At 49.3% G+C, this 25,199-nt stretch overlaps 1 protein-coding gene across 2 annotated transcripts in view; it reads right to left on the bottom strand.

Annotated features, from left to right (window-relative positions):
- The window catches only part of TMEM38A (transmembrane protein 38A), a 28,569-nt gene that overhangs the window by 2,891 nt on the left and 479 nt on the right, over positions 1-25,199 (bottom strand). Inside the window, exons 2-6 of one of the 2 annotated variants that reach the window (XM_024238416.3) lie at positions 11,582-11,674; positions 6,969-7,125; positions 6,528-6,712; positions 4,617-4,704; positions 728-845 (exon numbers count right to left, since the gene is read on the bottom strand). In XM_024238416.3, coding sequence (XP_024094184.1) covers positions 728-845; positions 4,617-4,704; positions 6,528-6,712; positions 6,969-7,125; positions 11,582-11,674 — 641 coding nt within the window. The remainder of the gene's footprint in view (positions 1-727; positions 846-4,616; positions 4,705-6,527; positions 6,713-6,968; positions 7,126-11,581; positions 11,675-25,199) is intronic. The other variant, XM_024238417.3, reaches the window with a different exon arrangement.

Below are 25,199 nucleotides of genomic sequence, written 5' to 3'. Positions count from 1 at the left end.
GCCTCAAGTGATCTGTCTGCCTCGGCCTGCCGAAGTGCTGAGATTGCAGGCATGAGCCCCCATGCCCAGCCAAGGAATAAATTTCTGTTGTTTCTAAGCCACCCAGTCTATGGCACTGCATTCTGTTATACAGCAGCCTGAATGGACTAAGACATTTGGCCTGGGGTAGAGCTACAAACATGGCAGAACAGGATCCCAGCCATCTGCTTGCCTCTCTCTTCTCCCCTAATGCAGGGAGACTCATGCTCACTGCCTTTTGACAGCCCTGGGGTCCTTGCCCAGGGAACACACAGCCCTGAGCTGAGATCTTCATGCAGAGGGAGAGCGCCCAGCCCCTGAGGAGCCCTCCTGGGTGGGGTGATGTCAACTCAAGGCATGACTGTCAGACTAGAACTATTCCTGGTCCAACTGAGTTCCCAGCTCCCTGATGCTGCCATTTCAGCTTCTTGTCCCTCTGGTCTCTTTACCCAAGGGACTGGGCCCATCTTGACCTTGGCTTAAGCTGGGCCCTTTGCACAGAAGGCCTGTTCCCCTCACCTGTGTCCTGGCTGCTGGACACTGCCTTTTAAACTCTCTTCCCAGTGACCTACTGGCAAGCATCTCCCCTCTCTGGGCTGCCTGTCCCAGCCACATAAGGCTGGGAGTGTCCAATTTCCCCATTCCCAGCCTGGAGGTGGCAGGGTGGCACTGGTCAAGGCAAGAATGCTGCAGGAAGAGAAAGGCTTACCTTACAAGACACCATGAACATGGTGAAGATGAAGATGAGGCTGGCTTTGGACACTGGGAGCCAGCGGGTCTGCTGGAGGGTGAAGAGGATGGCTCCATACAGGCTGGCCTTGGTGGGGCTGGAGGGAGCAGCTGTCATTACCGGGAGGTGCCTGCACGGCTCAAGTCTTCGAAACTCTGGCCCAGACACCCCCCTGCCCTGGCACCAGCTCCCATCCCAGCTTCTCTCTTTTCTTTTCCTTTTGAGATGGAGTCTCGCTCTGTTGCCCAGGCTGGAGTGCAGTGGCGCAACCTCGGCTCACTGCAACCTCCACCTCCTGGTTTCAAGTGTTTCTCCCACCTCAGCCTCCCAAGTAGCTGGGATTACAGACATATGCCACCATGCCTGGCTAATTTTTGTATTTTTAGTAGAGACAGGGTTTCACCATGTTGGCCAGGTTGGTCTCAAACTCCTGGCCTCAAGTGATCTGCTCAGCCTCCCAAAGCGCTGGGATTATAGGTATGAGCCATTGCGCCCAGCCACAGCTTCTCCTGATTGTAAGGTGGGAGGTTGAGATGGTGTCATCCTATGCATGACGGGTTAACCTGGTCCAAGGAAAGGTCTGGCCTTTGTCCAGCTCCTGGATGGAATATGCCCTCTAAGCCCTCGGAGTGTCCTGCCTTGATAAGACTGTCTTTGTTTGCCTGAGGAGGGCCTTGGGCCACACCAGGTAGTAACAACATAATTTATGGTGGGGGTCTTGGGCCATGCAGCATCAGGTGGATCTCTAGAGGGGCTGAAGACTGAGGTCAGCCACACAGGTGGTTAGCTAGTTCTGAGCCACAATAAAAACCCTGGATACCCAGGCTCAGAAGAGCTTCCCTGGTTGGCAGTATGCCATGCATGTTGTCACACATTGTTGCTGGGAGAATGAAGCCCTGTCCACATGATTCCACTGGGAGAGGAAAACTGGACGTTTGCACCTTTTCACTCCTGTACTCTGCCTCATGCACGTTTTGCCCCTGCTGACTTCTTGCTTGTGTATGAGTCAGAGCCTCACTCTGTCACCCAGGCTGGAATGCAGTGGCACGATCTCAGCTCCCTGCAACCTCCACCTCCTGAGTTCAAGTGATTCTCCTGCCTCAGCCTCCCGAGTAGCTGGGATTACAGGTGCCCGCCACCACGCCAGCTGATTTTTGTATTTTTACTAGAGATGGGGTTTTGCCATGTTGGCCAGGCTGGTTTTGAACTCCTGACCTCAAGTGATCCACCCACCTCAGCCTCCCAAAGTGCTGGGATTACAGGCGTGAGCCACTGCACCCAGCCAACCCCTGCTGATTTCATTTTATTTATTTATTTATTTATTTTTAGAGACAGGGTCTCTCTCTGTCATGCAGGCTGGAGTGCAGTAACTTCAAACTCCGAGGCTCAAGTGATTCTCCCACCTCAGCCCCACAAGTAGCTAGGGCTAGAGTGATGTGCCACTGTGCCTGCTTAATTTTTAAGTTTTTTTTTGTTTGTTTGTTTGTTTTTTTGTAGAGATGGAGTCTTGTTCTATTGCATAGGCTGGTCTTGAACTCCTGGCTTTGAGCAATCCTATCTCAGCCTCCCACAGTGCTGGGATTACAGGCGTGAGCTGCCTCTGCTGATTTTATTCTATATCTTGTCACTGTAATAAATCATAACCCTGAATATAATGGCTTTGCTAAGTTCTCTGAGTCCTTCCAGCAAATCATGGAACATCAGGATGATCTTGGGGATCCCCCATCAGCTCATTCCCCCAGAAAATGTGATTACAACATGCAGAGTTTTCCTTAACTTTTATTTTTTTCCTTGCAAAATAGGTTTAAGATATTTTTATTTGTTGCAAAAGACAGACCTGTGACTTCTATTCCTGATGTCTGTCTCTCATTGCTTTTTTTTTTTTTGAGACAAGGTCTCGCTCTGTTGCCCAGGCTGGAGTACACTTGTGTGATCACAGCTCACTCCAGCTTCAACCTTCTGAGATCAAGCAATCTTCCTGCCTCAGCGTCCTGAGTAGCTGGGACTACAGGCACGCACCACCACACCTGGCTAATTTTTTTTTTTTTTTTTTTTTTTTTTTTTAGAGATGGGATGTTGTAATGTTGCCCAGGCTGGTCTTGAATTCCTGGTTTCAAGCAATCCTCCTACCTCAGCTTCCTGAATAGCTGGGATTACAGGGGTGAGCCACCATGCCCAGCTTCACTGCATGTATTTAATAATCCTTCCTCTCCCCCAACCCCCGTTTCTTTCTTTCCTTGAGACAGAGTCTTGCTCTATTGCCCAGGCTGAAGTGCAGCGGCACTATCTCGGATCACAGCAACCTCTACCTCCCGGGTTCAAGCGGTTCTCCTGCCTCAGCCTCCCATGTAGCTGGGACTATAGGCATGCCACCACCCCTAGCTAATTTTTTTTTTTTTTTTAGATGGAATTTTGCTCTTGCTGCCCAGGCTGGAGTGTAATAGCGCGATCTCGGCTCACTGCAACCTCCGCCTCCCAGATTCAAGCGATTCTCCTGCCTCAGCCTCCCAAGTAGCTGGGATTACAGGCATGCACCACCACACCCGGCTAATTTTGTATTTTTAGTAGAAATGGGGTTTCTCTATGTTGGTCAGGCTGGTCTCAAACTGCTGACCTCAGCTGATCTGCCCACCTCAGCCTCCCAAAGTGCTGGGACTACAGGCGTGAGCCACCGTGCCCAGCCTAATGATGATAATTCTACCTAATATTTCCAAAGCACTCACCAGGTTCCAGGGCCAGGTGATTTATATGCGTGATCTTTTTTTTTCTTTTTTTTTTTTTTTTTTGAGACAAGGTCTTGCTCTGCCACCCAAGCTGGAGTACAGTGGCATGATCCTAGCTTAATGAAGCCTCGAATTCCTGGGCTCAAGTAATCCTCTTGCCTCAGCCTCCTGAGTAGCTGGGACCACAAGTGCATCCCACCAGGCCTAGCTAATTTAACTTTTTTTTCTTTTTTTATAGAAGAGGTCTCACTATGTTGCCCAGGCTTGTCTTGAACTCCTGGACTCAAGCAATCCTCCAGCCTTGGCCTCCCGAAGTGCAGAGATTACAGGTGTGAGCCACCATGCCCAGTCCCCAACAAGGTCTTTTAAAAATGCACTAAACTGTCCAGGGCAGGGGGGCTCATGCCTGTAAACCCAGCACTTTGGGAGGCCAAGGTGGGCAGATCACTTGAGGTCAGGAGTTCCAGACCAGCCTGACCAACATGGTGAAACCCCATTTCTACTCAAAATATAAAAATTAGCCGGGCATGGTGGCGCATGCCTGTAATCCCAGGTACTCGGAAGGCTGAGGCACGAGAATCTCTTGAACCTGGGAGGTGGAGGTTGCAGTGAGCCGAGATCATGCCAGTATACTCAAGCCTGGGCGACAGAGCAAGATTCTGTCTCCAAAAAAAAAAAAAAAAAGCATTCAGCTAAATGCAATGTGGGATCCTGCATTGGGTCTCGGATGCTGCCACCTGGCCTTGTCCACTTAGCTCCAGATACGCTCCCAATGCACACTCCATATCCCATGCATACCCTGTACCCTGACCCCGCACACCCAGCAGCATTGCTGCTCTTCTGTGATTTGACAGTTGGCAGAGATGCTGGCCTCTGTTGGGAGGCTCCTTCTTGGCCAGTGAACTCCTGCTCACCCTTCAAAACCCCAATCAGGTATTGCCTCCTTCCTGCAGCTCTGCCCTCCTCAACCTCCACATTGAGCAGAGCTATGGCTCTGCTTTGAGCTTCCCCAGTCATAGCCTCTGAAAGTTCCTGAAAGGCAGTCAAGGGTTGAGGCCTCTCTAAGTTATCAGCAGCATCCAACTCAGGGTCAGGCACCCGGACATACAGGAGGCATGGAGGGAGAGGTGGAGTGGGATACTCACAAAGACATGTGCAGGATCTCGTTGGTCTCTGGCTTCCAGACCCCTCGGAGCAGCTGCTCAAAGTTGGACATGAGGGCCACACCAGAACCTACAGGACAGGGTGCTTCTGAACAAGCCCACCACCCCCAGGTCTCCTTTCCTCTTGTTTGAATTCCCAAGGAAGCAGTCTCTCCACTCCCAGAGTCTTCTCTAGAAGGACACTGAGCCTGGGGGTATATGATCATCAGCTGCAGGTGGGAAAACTGAGGCTCAGAGAGGACAGAGCCTTGCTGAGGATCATATGGCAAATTCAGAGCAAAAGCCACCTAAAGGAATCAGTCATGTCCCCACCTGCAAGGCAGGTCTTCAACCTGGCGTTGTCTGTCCTGATGCCCCTAATCCAGCACCCCAAGCTGTGCATGAGGCTTCCAAGGCAGCCCCCACCCGCAGTCTCTCTCCTCCTCAAGGCTCCAAGTTCTCAATCTTTCTCAAGCCACCCATCCTCTGGGGGAGATGCTATACCCTTGGGGAATCTGCTCAGTACTAAAAGCTTCCTGGAGAGACAACAGGAAGACTCAAATGGAGATAGAATGATTAAATTTCTGGAAGAATCTTCCCATTTACCCTAAATGTATTGGTTAAATAGACTGGGACATCCACTCCAGGAACTGCTGCACCAACTGGGTGCCTGAGATATACTACTGGACCAGGGAATCGCATCTGGGGCCATTTTGCCCCAAAGGAAGCATCTGGCAATGTTGCGAAACACTTTGAGTTGTCACAGTTGGGGAGGGAGCGCTACTGGTATTTAGTGAGTCAAGGCCAGGGAGGTGGCTCACCATTGTATAATGCACAGGTTGGCTCCCCATAGCAAGGAATAACTGAGGACACCATGGCTCAATGGAGGGTGATTCTAGGTCTTGGCACTTTGTGGGTACCCATATCTGGTGGGCAGGAAGTGAGGATAAAGTGCCCAGTGGTTTTTGGCACTTGCTCAGGCCTTCTTTCCCTGCTTTCCTGTTACTCCTTGGCCCACTTCTCCAACTTTTAATGTTGAATTATCTCTTTCTCCCCTAACTTCCATCCATTTTTGCTTTATGCATTTTGGTGCTCTGTTTCTAGGTGCATATATGTTTATAGTTGTTATATCTTCCTGGTGGATTGACCCTTTTATCATTATAAAACGTTCTTTATTTCTAATAACATTTTCATTATTACTTTATTTTTTAATTTTAATTTTTTAGAGACAGACTCTTGCTCTGTTGCCCAGCTGGAGTGCAGTGGCACAATCATAGCTCACTGTAATGTTGAACTCCTAGGCTGAAGTGATCCTCCCACCTCAGCCTCCTGAGTAGCTAGAACTACAGGCATGAGCCACCATGTCTAGCTGTATTTTCTGCACACAAAAGGGTCTGTAGGCTTCACTGGCAAAAGGGCCATGGTCCACAAAATTTAAGAACTCCTATAGCTAGAGCTCTAGAGAAGAAGGGGTTCTCACCTGCAGCAATTTTGCCCTCTAGGAGGCGTTTAGCAATGTCTGGAGACAATTTCTTTTGTCACAGCTGGGGACAAGTGTGCTACTGGCATCTGGTGGGTGGAGGCCAGGGGTGCTGTTCAACATCCTACAGTGCACAAAGAATGATCCAGCCCCACATGTCAGTAGTGCTGCAAGTGAGAAACCCTGCTCTGGCAATGCTGGCTTTTGTTGTCATAATCACTGTCTTAGGTACCCCTGACAGTAACATTTCTAGAAGAATCTTCCCACTTACCCTAAAGGTATCGGCTGATACCTGTAGGGAGGTTTGAACACCTACTGCAGTCTTTATGCCCCTTTGCCTGGAGCAATGGCTTTCCCAGCTGGGGTGCCTGGTAGTACCACTGGACCAAAAGTTCTCCACTGGGATGATTTTTCACTGTCATCATCCTATTTACCTTTGACCCACCCAGTTGCAATCATGACGAACCACCCGTGGTGGTAGTGGTGATGGGCGTGATGGATGCCCACTGCGATCTTGCGGACTCGCACCACCTCCTTCATGGCCACGAAGATGAGTTTCACAGGCAGGAAGCAGACACACTTATAGAAGAGGTCCAGGGGGCAGAAGAAAATCAAGTACCTTTTGGGGAGAGAACAGTGAGTGCCAGGGGACGGGCAGACTGTGAAGGATGGGGGTAGGGAGCTGTGGTTGTGTTAGACCCCCCTCCCCAACGTGCTGTGCCTAGACCAGAGATGGGCATGGAGGGCAGCGTATTCAGGGCCATCATGAGGGCTGTTGCTGGCGCATTCTAATTCCTCCAACCTCTCTCCTCCCTGGTGCCCAGGTTGTTCCTTCCCCTGCCCGGCTCTGCTCTCCCATGCCCAGCATGGCTTACCAGACAGCTGAGGCCAGCAGGATGCTGGAGTTGTTGCTGAAGTAATCAATCAGTGGCTCCCCAAGGAGCAGATCAGCCAGGATGTAGCTCCCAAAGCAATGCAGCATGGCGCACAGCCAGGACGCGATGGGGTGGCGCCGGGACAGCTCGACTGCTCCTGAGAGGCACAGGAGTGTCCCCCATCATCACCAGCATGCTAAGGGCAGGCTTCACTCCCATATGCTCTGGTCAGCCTATCCTAATCCAGAGTGCCCACCCAACACTGTGCAGTTCATGTTTCAGAGGAGGAACCAAGGTTCAGAGAGGCTGTACGCATGCCTGAGGTTGCACAGAGAAAATAGAGAGCCGAGTGGGAGTCCTTTCCTCCATGCCCAGAGAGGTGGCGATGATGATGACACTAGCTCACATTTAGGACTTAATAAATCCTCATCAGTGCCCCAGCCAAGTGATGGCTTTTATTATCACAGGAGTCTCATTGTCATGAGGAGACTGAGGCTTGGAGAGACGGGCCAGCTTGCACCTGGGAGTACTTTGAAATTGCTACTCTGGGCCAGGCGTGGTGGCTCACGCCTGTAATCCCACCACTTTGGGAGTCCAAGGTAGGCGAATCACTTGAGGTCAGGAGTTCAAGACCAGCCTGGCTAACATGGTGAAACCCCGTCCCTAAAAATACAAAAATTAGCCAGGAACGGTAGTGCATGCCTGTAATCCCAGCTACTCAGGAGGCTGAGACAAGAGAATCGCTTGAACCCAGGAGGTGGAGGCTTCAGTGAGCCGAGATTGCACCACTGTACTGCACTCCAGCCTGGGCAACAGAGCAAGACTCCATCTAAAACACACACACACACACATACACACACACACATGAAACAAAAGAAATTGCTATTCTGACCTCAGCTGATCCCAAGATCCCTATGAGCTTATGCTGGTATTTTTTTTTTTTTAACTTTTTTTGTTTGTTTCAAACAGAGTCTCACTCTGTCACCCAGGCTGGAGTGCAGTGGTGCAATCTCAGCTCATTGCAAACTCTGCCTCCCTGGTTCAAGCGATTCTCCTGCCTCAGACTCCTGAGTAGCTGGGATCACAGGCAGCCACCACCATGCCTGGCTAATTTTTGTATTTTCAGTAGAGAAGGGGTTTCACCATGTTGGCCAAGCTGGTCTTCAACTCTTGGACTCAAGTGAACCTCCCACCTCAGCCTCCCGAAGTGCTGGGATTACAGGCATGAGTCACCGTGCCCAGCCTTATGCTGGTATTCTTACACCTGCTGTCTTAAAAAGAAGTTTTTTTTTTTTTTTTTTTTTGGTAAAATATACATTAAATTTACCATTTTACTTTTTTTTTTTTTTTTTTTTTTTGACACAGGGTTTCACTCCTATCACCCAGCCTGGAGTGCAGTGGTGCAATCACGACTCACTGCAGCCTTGACTTCCTGGGCTCAAACACTCCTCCCACCTCAGCCTCAAAAGTATTTGGGACTACAGGCACGCACGCCACTATGCCAGGCTAATTTTTTGTATATTTAAAGTAGGCACGGGGTTTCGCCATGTTGCCCAGGCTGGTCTCAAACTCCTGGGCTCAAGCCATCCACTTGGCTCAGCTTCCCAAAGAGTTGGGATTATAGATGTGAGACACCATGCCCAGCCCATTTTAAACATTTTTAAGTGTATAGGTCTTTTTTTTTTTTTTTTTTGAGACAGAGTCTCACTCTGTCACCAGGCTGGAGCGCGGTGGCGCGATCTCAGCTCACTGCAACCTCCTCCTCCCGGGTTCAAGTGATTATCCTGCCTCAGCCTTCCGAGTAGCTGGGATTACAGGCATGCGCCACCACACCCAGCTAATTTTTGTATTTTTAGTGGAGATGGCATTTCACCACGTTGGCCAGGATAGTCTCGATCTCTTGACCTTGTGATCTGCCCACCTTGGCCTCCCAAAGTGCTGGGATTACAGGCATGAGCCACTGCGCCTGGCCAAGTGTGTGGTTCTGTGGCATTATATTCACATTGTTTTGCCATCATCACCACCAACCATCTCCAAAACTCTTTCATCTTCCCAAACTGAAACCTATTAAACACTCACTCCTCATCCCCTGTCGCTTAGCCCCTGGCACCATTCTACTTTCTGTCTCTATGAAATTGATGACTTTAGGCATCTCATGTAAGCTAAATCATACAAACTTTGTTGTTTTGTGTGGCTTATTGAGCATAATGTCCTCAAGCTTCATCCCCATTGTAGCATGTATTAAGATTTTATTTCCGGGCTGGGCACGGTGGCTCACACTTGTAATCCCAACACTCTGGGAGGCTGAGCCAGGTGGATCACTTGAGCCTGGGTGTTCAAGACCAACATGGGCAACATAGTGAGACCCCATCTCTGCAAAAAAATTTTAAAAATTAGCTGGGCGTGGTGGCATGCTCCTGTAGTCCCAGCTACTCGGGAAGCTGAGGCAGGAAGATCACCTGAGCTGGTGAGGTGGAGGCTGCAGTGAGTCATGAGCATGCCACTGCGCTCCAGAGCAAGACCCTGTTGAGAGGGGAGGGGAGAGGAGGGGAAGGGAGGCCAGCGTGGGCAACACAGTGAGACCCCATCTCCACAAAAAATTTTTTTAATTAGCTGGGCATGGTGGCGTGCACCTGTAGTTCCAGCTACTCAAGAGGTTGAGGTGGGAGGATCACTTGAATCCAAGAGTTCAAACTCTTGGCTGCAGTAGGCCATGATCGCACCACTGCACTCCAGCCTGGGTGACAGAGCGAGACTCTGTCTCAAAAATAATAAATAAATAAAGTCTGTAGTTGAGTTAATGACAGTGTACTAATGCCAATTTCCTGGTTTTAATAATGCACTATCATTACATAAGATGTCACTGGAGGAAGCTGGGTAAAGTGTATTTGCAAATTCTCTGTACCATTTTTGCAACTTCTTGTGAGTCATAAACTCTTCCAAGACAAAAAGTATTTTAAAATTCCATATTAAAAAGAAGGGGGCTTGAAAACCCCACTGCTGAGTCCTTAGGTCCTATGGCTGGGCTTTTTTTTTTTTAAAAAAAAAAAAAGGGCTGAGCACGGTGGCTCATGCCTGTAATCCCAGCACTTGGGGAGGGCTAGGTGGGTGGATCACCTGACGTCAGGAGTTCAAGACCAGCCTGGCCAACACGGTGAAACCTCATTTCTACTAAAAATACAAAAATTAGCCAGGCGTGGTGGTGGGCGCCTTTAATCTCAGCTACTCGGGAGGCTGAGTCAAGAGAATTGCTGGAACCCAGGAGGCAGAGGTTGCAGTGAGCTGAGATCGTGCCATTGCCCTCCAGCCCAGGCCAACAGCAAGACTCTCTCAAAAAAAAAAAAAAAAAAAAAAAGTTCATGAAAATGCAACACTCGGGGTACAGTATTAATGTCTATTCACCGAATCCTTGCATCTTGTATTACTCATATAAAGCCTTTATAATCTTTATAAATAGTTCTATCTTTATGTTGTATCTTCATAATCTTCTAAGGCCACACCTTGGAGTTAGAACTTGGGTGTCTCCTGGTGTGACCATTTCTTTCATCATATTGATTCTGTCTTTCCCAACTAGTTTCGTTCTGCAGAGAACAACACTATGATCAAGTTGTAAGGTACAGCTAGCTACTCTGTACATTACACGACCAGAGCTAAAACCAACGATTCCCCTAATACAACTTATTCTAATAAAATGAAAACTCCAGTCAGTGTTGACATGAGATAACAAGGTTACAAAATGTAATCTCTCTCTTTTTCTGTTTGTTTGAGACGGAGTCTTGTTCTGTCTCCCCAGGCTGGAGTGCAGTGGCGCAATCTCAGCTCACACTGCAGGCTCCGCCTCCCGGGTTCACGCCATTCTCCTGCCTCAGCCTCCCTAGTAGTTGGGACTACAGGCACCCGCCACCATGCCCAATTTTTTGTAATTTTAGTAGAGATGGGGTTTCACTGTGTTAGCCAAGATGGTCTCGATCTCCTGACCTCGTGATCCGCCTGCCTCGGCCTCACAAAGTGCTGGGATTACAGGTATGAGCCACCGTGCCCGGCCAAAATGTGATCTCTTATTAGTCAACTCAAAAGACTAAGCAAAAGAAATAATCAGTTTTGTCTATTTTTGGCAGGGAAGAGAAAGAGTGTCTGTTGTGGACAGAATGTTCCTGTCTCTCCAAAATTCGTATGTTGAAATCCTACGCCTCCCCGCTTGTGATAGCATTAGGAGGTCAGGCCTTTGGGAGGTGATTATGTCACCAGGGTAGACCCCTCACAAATGGGGTTAGAGCCTTTATAAATGGTGGCTCACGCCTGTCATCCCAGCACTTTGGGAGGCTGAGGCGGGCAGATGACAAGGTCAGGAGTTCGAGATCAGCCTGGCCGATATGGTGAAACCCTGTCTCTACTAAAAATACAAGAATTAGCTGGGCGTTGCGGCAGGCGCCTGTAGTCCCAGCTAATAGGGAGGCTGAGGTAGGAGAATCGCTTCAACCCAGGAGGCAGAGGTTGCAGTGAGCTGAGATTGCACCATTGCACTCCAGCCTGGGTGACAGAGTGAGACTCTGTCTCTAAAAAAAAAAAAAAAAAGAAAAGAGTCAAGACAGGCCAGGTGTGGTGACTCATACCTGTAATCCCAGCACTTTGGGAGGCTGAGGCCAGAGGATCTCTTGAGCCTAGGAGCTCCAGACCAGCCCTGGGAACATAGTGAAGTCTCATCTCTAAAACAACAACGACAACAAAAATTAGCTGACCGTGATGGCAGGCGTCTGTATTCCCAGCTACTTCTGAGGTGGGAGGACCACCTGAGCCTGGAAGGTTGAGGCTGCAGTGAGCCGTGATCCAGCCACTGCACTCCAGCCTGGGTGACAGAGCAAGACTCTATCTCAATAAATAAACAAATAAGAGTCATGAGAAAGCCTGCTGCTTTCTGCTGTCTACCATATGAGGACACAAGGAGAGACTGATCATCTGCAAGCCAGAAGAGGGCCCTCATTAGAACTTGACCATGTTAGTGCCCTGATCTCAGACTTCCAGCCTCCAGAACTCTGAGAAATAAATTTGTTGTTTATAAGCCACCTGGTCTACTGGTTTATTGCCACTGCAACAGATTATAGCATCTGCAACAGATTAAGAAATCTGTATATACTAATGATACATTCAACAGGTGGATTTGATCTTCATCCCTCCGTGAGTTCAGCAGCCACGGAGGCCTTCTCTGCCACCGAACAGGGGCTGTGTTGGACACATCGTACAGGTTCAAGAAATAACTGTGAATCAATTTATGGGAAACGTGCATCCCTCTGGGTCCTGTTTTTTGTTGTTGTTGTTTGTTTGTTTGAGATGGTGTTTCGCTCTTGTTATGCAGGCTGGAGTGCAATGGCGCCATCTTGGCTCACCGCAACCTCTGCCTCCTGGGTTTAAGCAATCCTCCTGCCTCAGCCTCCCGACTAGCTGGGATTACAGGCATGGACCACCACGCCTGGCTAATTTTGTATTTTTAGTAGAGACAAGTTTTCTCCATGTTGGCCAAACTGGTCTCGAACTCCTGACCTCAGGTGATCTACCCACCGTGGCCTCCCAAAGTGCTGGGATTACAGGCATGAACCACAGCGCCTGGCCCTGGACACTTTTTTTAAGAGACAGCATCTTGCTCTGTCACCCAGCCTGGAGTGCAGTGATGCAATCATAGCTCACTGCAGCCTCAAACTCCTGGGTTTGAGCCTTCCAAGTAGCTAGGAGTAAAGACATGTGCCACCATGCCTGGCCAATTTTTATACTTTTTTTTTTCTTTTTTTGTAAAGATAGGATCTCACTGTGTGGCCCAGGCTGCTCTTGAACTCCTGGCTTCAAATGATCCTCCTGCCTTGGCCTCCCAAAGTGCTGGGATTTCAGGTGTGAGCCACCAGCAGGCCTGGCCATTTCTGGTGACACTGTAACAACAATGACCTTCTCTGTTCAATTTATTAATTGAGAAATGTGTAGTGCACTCTACTCTGTAGAAGGAATTACCTTCTTCTTAGCTTGGTCAACCTCAGGGGGGGAAATAATCATCAATGCCAGAGTTTCTCCTACAAATCCAGGTGAGTGCATCAGTGGGCATTACCATGTTAGAGGCAACTTGGCAATACCAGGGAAATATGAAGCTGTGCATCCCCTGGACCCCAGCAATTCCACTCCTTGCTATTAACCCCAAAGAAACAAGCACCATAAACAAAGACATAGAGAAGGAAGATGTTTCACTGATACAATGTTGCAACAGGAGAAAAAGTGAAATCAACAGTCTCTTAGTAAAGCTGTGGGAAGCCACAAAATGTGGAGTGCCATATAGTAGCTATTTAAAAGTGAACCAGGCTGGGTGCAGTGGCTCACCCAGCGCTTTGGGAGGCCAAGGCAGGCGGATCACTCGAGGTCAGGAGTTCGAGACCAGCCTGGCCAACATGGTGAAACCCTGTCTTTACTAAAAATACAAAAATTAGCCAGGCATGGTGGCGGGTGCCTGTAATCCCAGCTACTTAGTGGGCTGGGGCAGGAGAATCGCTTGAACCCGGGAGGTGGAGGTTGCAGTGAGCCAAGATTGCGCTACTACACTCCAGCCTGGGTGACAGAGGGAGGCTCCATCTCAGAAAAAAACAAACAAACAAAAAAGAAAAATGAAAAAGAAAAGTGAACTAGACCTTGATCAGGGTTTTTCAACCTCAGCTCTGTTGACATTTGGGATCAGATCATTGTTTGCTATGGGGGCAGTCTGTGCATTATAGCATGTTAAGCAGCACCCCTGGCTTCCACCCACTAGATGACAGTGGCACCACACAGCTGTGACAACCAAGAATGTCTCCAGATATTGCCAAATTTATCCTTTGGGAACAGAATCCCTTCTGGTTAGAGAATCTCTGTTTTCGATGTATCAACAAAGACAAGTCCCATAAGCTTACACTGCTGAGTGAAAAGGCTGGGCTGCAAAATGATACACTTATGGCCGGGCTCAGTGGCTCATGCCTGTAATCCCAACACTTTGGGAGGCCAAGGCAGGCAGATCACTTGAGGTCAGGAGTTCGAGACAGCCTAGCCAACATGGTGAAACCCCCATCTCTACTAAAAATACAAAAAGTAGCCGGACGTGGTGGCGTGCACCTGTAATCTCAGCTACTTGGGAAGCTGAGGTATGAGAATCACTTGAACTCAAGAGGTGGAGGTTGCAGTGAGCCAAGGTCATACCACTGCACTCCAGCCTGGGCCACAGAGCAAGACTCCGCCTCAAAAAAAAAAAAAAAAAAAAAAAAAATTATGAGGTTTTTTTTGTGACTTTTTTTTTTTTAAGCTAATCAGCTATCGTTAGTGTGAGTGTATTTTATGTGAGGCCCAAGATAATTCTTCTTCGAAGATGGCCCAGGGAAGCCAAAAGATTGGACATCCCTGTTTAGAGTAAGTAATCAACACACTTGCCTCTCTCCTTGCTATCCCCACCAACTAACCATGTGATCTTGAACAAGCCACTTTTTTCTCTCCACATCTCTTTTTTTAAAAACAAAGTAGAACATCGCTTGTTTAACTCCTGATGAGGACTGGAATGAGCTTTTCCCTCCTCTAATCTCACCCTGGAGTTATGAGCCCAAAATGCACCTTCTCCCTGCTCTCAAGGTTGTCCTACGTCTTAACATTGACCAAGGTCCCAGGGTATGAGGTAAAATGCTTCAGCTCCTCTCCTAAGGTCTATTTAAAACACAACTGGCTGAGAGTTAATCCCTCAGAGCAGCTGGTGGCCTGTGCAGAGGCCAGGTCAGGTGAGGCACCCATGTTTTGCAGAAATGGATACCTCTGCATCTAAAAATAACTCCCAGGGACTGAATTCTTTCCAGGATCTTTCTTGTGCCCTCTGGGATCATCCCAGGGACCGAGGTTGGGGAGTGGGGGTAGGGACCTAGGGTTTGCATGAGTTACGCTCTGATGGGCAGATGCCCATGTTTGCAGTATGTGTGTGCCCTGCTATAAAAGTCACATGCCGGCTGGGCGCGGTGGCTCACACCTGTATCCAGCACTTTCGGAGGCCGAGGCAGGCAGATCACTTGAGCTCAGGGGTTCGAGACCAGCCTGGGCAACATGGCAAAACCTCATCACATGCCTAGCTTCTGGCTCTGCCACTCACTCCAGCATGGCCTTGGGCAAGTGACTGCCTGCCCCCCCAAGCCTCAGTTTGCTTCACTGTCAAAAGACCCAGATGACGGTCGGGCGCAGTGGCTCACGCCTGTAATCCCAGCACTCTGGGAGGCCGAGGCAAGTGATCACCTGAGGTCAGGAGTTTGAGTTTGAGACCAGCCTGGCCAACATGGTGAAACCTCGTCTCCACTAAAAATACAAAAATTAGCCGGGTATGGTGGCGGATGGCTATAATCCCAGCTACTCAGGAAGCTGAGGCAGGAGAATTGCTTGAACCCAGGAGGCAGAAATTGCAGTGAGCCAAGATCGTGCCATTGCACTCCAGCCTGAGTGACAGAGTGAGACTCTACCTCAAAAAAAAAAAAAAAAAAAAAAAAAAAAAAAAAAAAAAAAAAAAAGCCCAGGTCCTTTCTCCTTTCCAAACTCCTTGGTTTCTCTTGATAGGTTTGCGGCAGCCCCATGAAGCCAATAGGTTTTCAACTGCTGCATGCCACGAACATATTCCCCTCTCACTGGGTGAGCTTAGGCTAATCCCTCCCTTCCCTGGGCCTCAGTTTGCCCATATGTAGGATGGGGAGGCTGTCTAGGGTGACCAACTATCCCCCTTTGCCTGAGTCTCAGGGGTTTCCTGGGACATGGGACTTTTATTCTTTTTCAAGATGGGGTCTTGCTCTGTCGCTCAGGCTGGAGTGTAGTGGTGCGATCTTGGCTCGCTGCAACCTCCACCTCCCGGGTTCAAGTGATTCTCCTGCCTCAGCCTCCCAAGTAGCTGGGATTATAGGCACCCGCCACCAGGCCTGGCTAACTTTTGTATTTTTAGTAGAGACAGGATTTCTCCATGTTGGCCAGGCTGGTCTCGAACTCCTCACCTCAGGTGATCCACCTGCCTCGGCCTCCCAGAGTGCTGGGATTACAGGCGTGAGCCCCCGCACCCGGCTGGACATGGGACTCTCGATGCTCATCTTGGGAAAGCCTGGGTAAGGTGACCACACCAAATCTATATCAGTCATTTCCAAAGATGCCTGTGAGGGTGAAAAAGAGATTGCTTAGCGCCTAGCAACGACGCAAGAGGTATTTCTGGAACTGTGCGGAAATGGAAAGTACCTGTGGGTGGAAATTTCAGTAGATGGATTTTTTAAAAATCAGCTCTGCCTCAGCCAGGCGCGGTGGCTCATGCCTGTAATCCCAGCTACTCCGGCAGCTGAGGCAGGAGAATCGCTTGAACCTGGGAGGCGGAGGTTGCAGTGAGTCGAGATCATGCCACTGCACTCCAACCTGGACAATAGGAGCAAAAAACTGTCTCAAAAAAAAAAAAAAAAAAAAAAAAAAAAAAACAGGCCGGGCGCAGTGGCTGATGCCTGTAATCCCAGCACTTTGGGAGACCGAGGCGGGTGGATCACGAGGTCAGGAGTTCGAGACCAGCCTGGCCAATAGAGTGAAACCCCATCTCTATTAAAAATACAAAAATTAGCTGGGCGTGGTGGCAGGCGCCTGTAGTCCCAGCTACTCAGGAGGCTGAGGCAGGAGAATCGCTTGAACCCACGAGGCGGAGGTTGCAGTGAGCCGAGATCACACCACTGCACTCCAACCTGGGCAATAGCAGCGAAACTCCATCTCAAAATAAATAAATAAATAAATACATAAATAAACAAACAAACAAACAGAAAAAAATCAGCTCTGCCTCGGAAGAGAGGAAGAAGCTTTCGGTCCCTAAGTCGTGGTCTGTAATGGACTCTGTGACTTTCCTTTTTCAGGGGTCAGTGCCTCATTTGCAGATGGCTGGGTGGTGCTAGAAGGGTCCCCAGGGCACTCTAGCAATGTGCTATTCAGTCAGAGGTGTATGAAGCATGGGGTACTACCGAGTCTCTCAGTGACTCTAGGACCAGTCTTTTCCTCCTGAGCTTTTGAGCGCAGCATTCTGCCTCAGTTTCCTCCCCTGTAAAATGAAGACAGCAGCCTCTGCCTCACAAGGTGGAGCAGGAGTCAACAGCCTCCTGCCCTCAAAAAGCTTGTAGTTCAAACCAGAGATCTCAAATCAGGGATCAAAGAATGGTTTTCTTTGGTCCTAACAGCATATGAAAAATGTTAAAACTTGTCTGGGTGTGGTGGCTCACACCTGTAATCCCAGCACTTTGGGAGGCTGAGACAGGTGGATCACTTGAGGTCAGGAGTTCAAGACTAGCCTGGCCAACATGGTGAAACCCTGTCTCTACTAAAAACACAAAAATTAGCTGGGCATGGTGGCGGGCATCTGTAATCCTAGCTACTCAGGAGGCTGAGGCAGGAGAATTGCTTGAACCAGTGAGCCGGAGGTTGCAGTGAGCCGAGATCACACCACTGCACTCCAGCCTGGCAACAGAGCGAGACTCCGTCTCAAAAAAAAAAAAAAAAAAAGTTAAAACTGCAACCAAGATGTCCTGCAGGAAGTGAGTGGATAAACAAACCATGGAACATCCTTACTATGAAATATTATTTGGCCGGGTGCAGTGGCTCACACCTGTAATCCCAACACTTTGGGAGGCCAAGGCGGGCAGATCAACTGAGGTCGGGAGTTCGAGACCAGCCTGGCCAACATGGAGAAACCCCGTCTCTACTAAAAATACAAAAAATTAGCCAGGCATGGTGACACATGCCTGTAATCCTAGCTACTCGGGAGGCTGAGGCAGGAGAATCACTTGAACCTGGGAGGCAGAGGTTGCAGTGAGCCAAGATCGCACCATTATTCAGTGAGCTATCAAGACATGAAAAGACATGGAGGAACCTTAAATGCATACTCCTAAGTGAAAGAAGCCAGTCTGAAAGGGGTACATACTGCATGATTCCAACCACAGGACATTCTGGAAAAGGCAAAACTCTGGAGGTAGTAGAAAGATCAGTGGTTGGCCGGGGGCAGTGGCTCATGCCTGTAATCCCAACACTTGGGGAAGCCAAGGCAGGTGGATCTCCTGAGCCCAGGAGTTCAAGACCACTCTGGGCAACACAGCAGAACCCCCATCTCTTTTTTTTTTTTTTGAGACAGAGTCACTGCAACCTCCGCCTCCCAGGTTCAAGCGATTCTCGTGCCTCAGCCTCCAGAGTGGCTGGGATTACAGGCTTGCGCCACCATGCCTGGCTAATTTTTAAATTTTTAGTAGAGACAGGGTTTCACTGTGTTGGCCAGGCTGGTCTCCAACGCCTGGCTTCAAGCGATCTGCCTGCCTTGGTGTCCCAACGTGCTGGGATTACAGACGTGAGCCACCTCCTTCAGCCCTATGAGTCTGAGTTACTTATTTAATTAATTTATTATTTATTAATTTATTTATTTTTCTGAGACAGAGTCTCGCTCCGTCGCCCAGGCTGGAGTGCAATGGCATGATCTCTGCTCACTGCAACCTCCGCCTCCCAGGTTCAAGCGATTCTCCCACCTCAGCCTACCAAGTAGCCAGGACTACAGGCGCCCGCCATCACGCCTGGCTAATTTTTGTATTTTTAGTAGACAGGGTTTCACCATGTTGGTCAGGCTGCTCTCAAATTCCTGACCTCAGGTGATCCACCAGCCTCAGCCTCCCAAAGTGCTGGGATTACAGGCGTGAGCCACCACGCCTGACCCACAATTCTGATTTAAATGAAAGAGGGGTGACGATCAGGACAACAGGATTTTTTTTTTTTTTGAGATGGAGTCTCGCTGTGTCACCCAGACTGGAGTGCAGTGGCAAATCTCGGCTCAATGCAAACCTCCGCCTCCCATGTTCAAGCAATACTTGTGCCTCAGCCTCCCAAGTAGCTGGGATTACAGGTGCACACCACCATGCGTGGCTAATTTTTGAATTTTTAGTAGAGATGGGCTTTCACCATATTGGCCGGGCTGGTCTCGAACTCCTGACCTCAAGTGATCCACCTGCCTCGGCCTCCCAAAGTGCTGGGATTACAGGCATGAGCCACCGCGTCTGGCCCAAAAGGATTTTTAAAATCTCCCTAGGTAAGTCTGGTGTGTAGGTGAGTTTGAGAAGTACTGGTCTGAGAGATTCTTTGGATGGGTCAAGGCTCAAGGCATCCAGGATTGTCATTGATTCACTCATTTCTTCAGTTTTGCAGCCAGCACTCAACTGCTTCCTTCTCTTTCCTCACATGGAGCTTGGGGACCCCAGAAATGAGCGAAATCACCCACAGATTTTGCTCAAATGCAGACTCTCATTGGGCAGAGCTGGGTGGGGCCTGGGGTTCTGCATTTCTTTCTCTCTTTTTTTTTTTTTCTGAAATGGAGTTTCGCTCTTGGATCTTGTTGCCCAGGCCGGAGTGCAATGGCGCAATCTCGGCTCACTGCAACCTCCACCTCCCTGGTTCAAGCGACTCTCCTGCCTCAGCCTCCTGAGCAGCTGGGATTACAGGTGTGTGCCACCATGACTGGCTAATTTTTGTATTTTTAGAAGAGAGAGGATTTCGCCATGTTGGCCAGGCCAGTCTTGAACTCCTGACCTCGAGTGAACTGCCTGCCTCAGCCTCCCAAAGTGTTGGGATTACAGGCGTGAGCCACTGAGCTTGGCCAGAACTCTGCATTTCATTTTTTTTTTTTTTTGAGATGGAGTTTCGCTCTTTTGCCCAGGCTGGAGTGCAGTGGTGCGATCTCGGCTCACTGCAACTTCCATCTTCTGGTTTCAAGCGATTCTCCTTCCTCAGCCACCCAAGTAGCTGGGATTACAGGAGCCCGCCACCATGCCTGGCTAGTTTTTGTATTTTTAGTAGAGACGGGGTTTCACCATGTTGGCCTGGCTGGTCTCAAACTCCTGACCTTGTGATCCAGCTACCTTGGCTTCCCAAAGTGCTGGGATTATAGGCATGAGCCACCGCAGGGGCTTTGCATTTCTAACCAGCTCCCAGGTGACATTGACACTGCTCAGTTGAGGACCACACTCTGAGCTTCATCCTTTCTCAGGATTCTCAAGAAAGCCTGACACAGCCAGGCACAGTTGCTCATGGGAAGCTGAGGTGGGATGACTGCTTGAGCCCAGGAGTTGGGGGCCACAGTGAGCTATGAGTGCACTACTGCACTCCAGCCTGGGAGACAGAGCAAGACCCTGCCTCAAAAAAAAAATTTTTTTTAAGTTAAATTGGCCGAGAGCAGTGGCTCACACCTGTAATCTCAGCACTTTGGGAGGCTGAGGCGGGTGGATCACTTGAGTTCAGGAATTTGAGACCACCCTGACCAACATGGTGAAAACTCATCTCTACTAAAAATACAAAAAAAAAAGGCCGGTTGCAGTGGCTAACGCCTGTAATCCCAGCACTTTGGGAGGCCAAGGTGGGCGGATCACAAGGTCGAGATTGAGACCATCCTGGTCAATGTGGTGAAACCCCGTTTCTACTAAAAATACAAAAATTAGCTGGGCATGGTGGCGCGTGTCTGTAATCCCAGCTTCTCAGGAGGCTGAGGCAGGAGAATCGCTTGAACCCGGGAGTGGAGGTTGCAGTGAGCCGAGATCGCGCCACTGCACTCCAGCCTAGAGACACGGCGAGACTCTGTCTCCAAAAACAAAACAAAACAAAAAATTAGCTGGGTGTGGTGGTGGGTACTTGTAATCCCAGGTACTTGGGAGGCTAAGGCAGGAGAATCACTTGAATCTGGGAGGTGGAGGTTGCAGTGAGGTGAGATTGTGCCACTGCACTCCAACAAAACAAGACTCCATCTCAAAAAAGAAAAGAAAAAGAAAAGTAAGCAAGCCTGACCCAGAAAATGCCAGTATCCCAAGTAATATATTCCTCCATAGACTTCCAAATAAACATCACCATCCCTCACAAATGCCTTAGACCTTATCCCTGACAAAATTCTCAATAGATCTTTACAATCGCTAGGAAAGGGAGTCTGGGGTTCTCTTACCAATGATCCCATTTCACAGACAAATAAACTGAAGCTCATGGTGGTGAAATAACCAGTGTGGTGTTTACTCAGTGCTAGTGGTAGAACTGACTCCCATGATTCGGAGACATTTAGTTTCTTTTTTCTTTTTTTTTTTTTTCGAGACAGGGTCTCACTCTGTTGCCCAGGCTGGAGTGCAGTGGCACGATCATGGCTCACTGCAACCTCCACCTTGTAGGGTTCAGGTAATCCTCTGACCTCAGCTTCCCTAGTAGTTAGGACTACAGGCACATGCCACCACACCTGGCTAATATTTTTGTATTTTGTATTTTTGTAATTTTTATTTATTTGTTTATTGAGACGGAGTTTCATTCTTGTTGCCCAGGCTGGAGTGCAATGGCACAATCTCGGCTCACCGCAACCTCTGTCTCCCAGGTTCAAGTGATTCTCCTGCCTCAGCCTCCCTAGTAGCTGGGATTACAGGCATGTGCCACCACGCCCCACTAATTTTGTATTTTTGGTAGAGACAGGGTTTCTCCATGTAGGTCAGCCTGGTCTCGAACTCCTGACCTTAGGTGATCTGCCCACGTCGGCCTCCCAAAGTGCTGGGATTACAGGTATGAGCCACCACGCCTGGCCATTTTTGTATTTTTTTATAGAGAAGGGGTTTCACAATATTGCCCAGGCTGGCCATGAACTCCTGGCCTCAAGCAATCTTCCAACCTCAGCCTCCCCAAATGCTGAGATTATCTGACCTATGCTGACATTCTCTTTTTTATTATTATTTTTTTTTAGGAGACACGGTCTTGCTCTGTTGTCCAGGCTGGAGGGCGGTGGGGTGATCATAGCTCACTGTAGCTCCCAGGTGACATTGATGCTGCTCTGTTGAGGACCACACTCTGAGCTTCATCCATTCTCAGGATTCTCAAGAAAGCCTGACCCAGCCAGGCACAGTTGAGCTCCAACTCCTGGGCTCAAGCGATCCTCCAGCCTCAGCTTCCCAAGTAGCTGGGACCACAGACACACACCACCATGCCTGGCTATGAAATTCTTAATTTCTGAACAAGAGGCCCCACACTGATACTTTGTATTGGCCTGGCAAATTCTGTAGCTGGTCCAGCACACAAATTCTGAGAAGAAAATTTACAGATACCCAGCATGCATACCAAACGGGGACGAACAGTTCAATCCAACACCTTACTTTTCTTTTCTTTCTTTTCTTTTCGTTTTCCAAGACAGAGTCTCAGCCAGGCTCTGTCACCCAGGCTGGAGTGCAGCAGCGAGATTTCGGCTCACTGCAACCTCCATCTCCTGGATTCAAGCGATTCTCATGTCTCAGCCTCCCAAGTACCTGGGATTACAGGCGTGTGCCACCACACCTGGCTATTTTTTGCATTTGTAGTAGAGACGGGGTTTTGTCATGTTGCCCAGGCTGGTTTCAAAATCCTGGGCTCAAGTGATCCACCCGCCTCACCTCCCAAAGTGCTAGGACTACAGGCATGAGCCATCACATCTGGCCTCCAACACCTTACTTTTCTAAGGAAACCAATCTCACATCAATTGTACTGATTCTTAGAGTCAAGCAGACCTGGGCTGAGTCCCAAGGCTGCAACTGACCAGCCATGGGATCACAGGCTCATTGTGTATTTAAGATAGCTTAGCCACTATTTCCTGTTTCCCCAGTTATGAAAGGAGGAGGTTGAACTGGGTGGGGTATCCTCAGCCCTGATAACAGACATCAGTCACTGAGGGAGGGGAGATTAATATTCTGATTCAATTGGTGGGGGGTGGAGATAGGGTGTTTAAAAGCTCCCAGGAGGCCAGGCGCGGTGGCTCACACCCATAATCCCAGCACTTTGGGAGGCCGAGGCAGGCGGATCACGAGGTCAGGAGATCGAGACCATCCTGGCTAACACGGTGAAACCCTGTCTCTACTAAAAATACAAAAAAAAAAAAAAAAATTAGCAGGGTGTGGTGGCATGCACCTGTAGTCCCAGCTACTTGGGAGGCTGAGGCAGGAGAATGGCGTGAACCCGGGAGGCGGAGCTTGCAGTGAGCTGAGACCGCGCCACTGCACTCCAGCACCCCAGCCTGGGCGACAGAGCGAGATTCCGTCTCAAAAAAAAAAAAAAAAAAGAAAAGAAAAGAAAAGAAAAAAAGCTCCCAGGAGCGTCTCATCAATTCATGAATAGCCAGGGTTTGGAACCACTTCTCAGCCTTCAGGAAACTTCAGGCTCTGGCACTTAGAGCCTGGATGGCTTATTCTAGGACTTCTGCAGAAATATCTTGAACCTTCCTGCAAGTTCCCAGGCAGCTTAGAGACCTCTTTTCTCAAGACATTTGTGTCCTACATCCCCACAGGGCTCCAACCCTCCTCATTTCAGATTTTATTTTTTTCGAGACAGAGTCTTGCTCTGTCGCCCAGGCTGGAGTACAATGGCGTGATCTCAGCTCACTGGCAACCTCCGCCTCCCAGGTTCAAGTGATTCTCCTGCCTCAGCCTCCCAAGTAGCTAGGACTACAGGTGCATGCCACCACGCTCGGCTAATTTTTGTAGTTTTAATAGAGATGGGGTTTCACTATGTTGGCCAGGCTGGTTTTGAACTCCTGACCTCAGGTGATCTGCCAGTCTTGGCCTCCCAAAGTGCTGGGATTATAGGCGTGAGCCACTGTGCCCAGCCAGTTTCAGATTTTCTAAGGTTCTGCAACTGCCCAAGGAACTGGCCTGAACCACCAAGAATTCTTCCCCAGAAAGGAAAGATAGCCCCATGTTCATGCTAGGACAACACAAAAGCCTATTTTGTTTTGCAAAGTAATGTTCTCCAGGATAGCTTTTAAGAAAATAGGCTCTGGCATGTGGATAGGCAAAAATAGAATAAAAATTCCTAGCAAGTAGAGTGTAATCCTGTTAGCATAAGAGCATGCATTGGCTGGGTGCAGTGGCTCAGCCTGTAATCCCAGCACTTTGGGAGGCCTAGGTGGGTGGATCACAAGGTCAGGAGATCCAGACTATCCTGGCCAACATGGTGAAGCCCTGTCTCTACTAAAAATGCAAAAATTAGCCAAGTGTGGTGGCGGGTGCCTGTAGTCCCAGCTACTCAGAAGGCTGAGGCAGGAGAATCGCTTGAACCCGGAAGGTGGAGGTTGCAGTGAGCCGAGATCACGCCACTGTACTCCAGCCTGGGCGACAGAGCGAAACTCCGTCTAAAAAGAAACGAAAAAAAAAAAGAGCGTGCATTTACGTCTATAACTACATAGGCGTAAATGAATAGAAGAGACATCAAGAAGGGTGGCTGCCCACCACTATGTTAACAGTAATTCTCTTTTTTTCCTTTGCCCTTTTCAGTTTGAGTTTTTAGTAAACAGGAGCGCTTATTTTTATCATCTGAGAATAAAGCTATTTCCTTTCTGAGCTATAGTGGTAATTTACATCTAAGTGGGAGGAAGGCTCATGAAGTTTGGGGTTCTTTTATTTTTCTAAGCCTAAAATCTATTATCTAGTAAGTTGCTGGTGTGCTAGAATAACGATGAACAAGAAACATTTACACATTTGTTCACGGTGAACCTTTTATAAAAATAGAACACGTTCTAAGGAAGCCATTCATCCTCATTTTAAAAACTAAGAAGCAGGGTGTACCCTCCTGTGACCTCCCCAGCGTGGGGTCTGGAGCTGAGAGGGAGGACACCGACCCCAAGTCACCCAGCCCTGGGACCGGTTCTGCTCCGTAAGTGGAAAGGATCTGGAGCCAGGGCTGGAAGAATTCCCGTGGGGGCTCGGAGATTCAGCACCGTGGGGGAAGGGAGGGGAGTGGAGGGTGCTGGGCAGTTGCAGCGGGGAGGAGAACCGGTGTCACTTTCGCTGAACCTGACCGCAGCCCCCGGCGCAGCGGCCCTTATATAGACACTCCGCTGGCGCTCCCAATCCGCGTGCCAAGGTCAAGGAGGGAGGTCACACCTGCGCGCGGCCAGAACAGATGCACCGACCCCCACCTGCACCCTCGCCACAGCCGGCGCCCCTTGCCCAAGTTCCTGCAGCTCTGACCCAACCAGGAGCCCCGACCTTCTCTCCACCCCTCCCCCAAGCACCTGTTCCCCCTCCTCTAAACGCGCGCACGCCTCTCCTTCCCCTCCCCCAGCTTCATCGTCCTGGGGGCTTCTCGCCGGGCTCACCCCGGCGTGGGAGAACCCCACGATTCTCGCGCCTGCCTACTCCCACGATGCAGTCCTTGAACCTGTCCCCCGCTCCCTCCACCACG

This window comes from Pongo abelii, chromosome 20 (assembly GCF_028885655.2).
Source record: "Pongo abelii isolate AG06213 chromosome 20, NHGRI_mPonAbe1-v2.0_pri, whole genome shotgun sequence".
NCBI classification, from domain to species: Eukaryota; Metazoa; Chordata; class Mammalia; order Primates; family Hominidae; genus Pongo; species Pongo abelii.
This window is presented reverse-complemented; position numbering and strand designations above follow the sequence as displayed.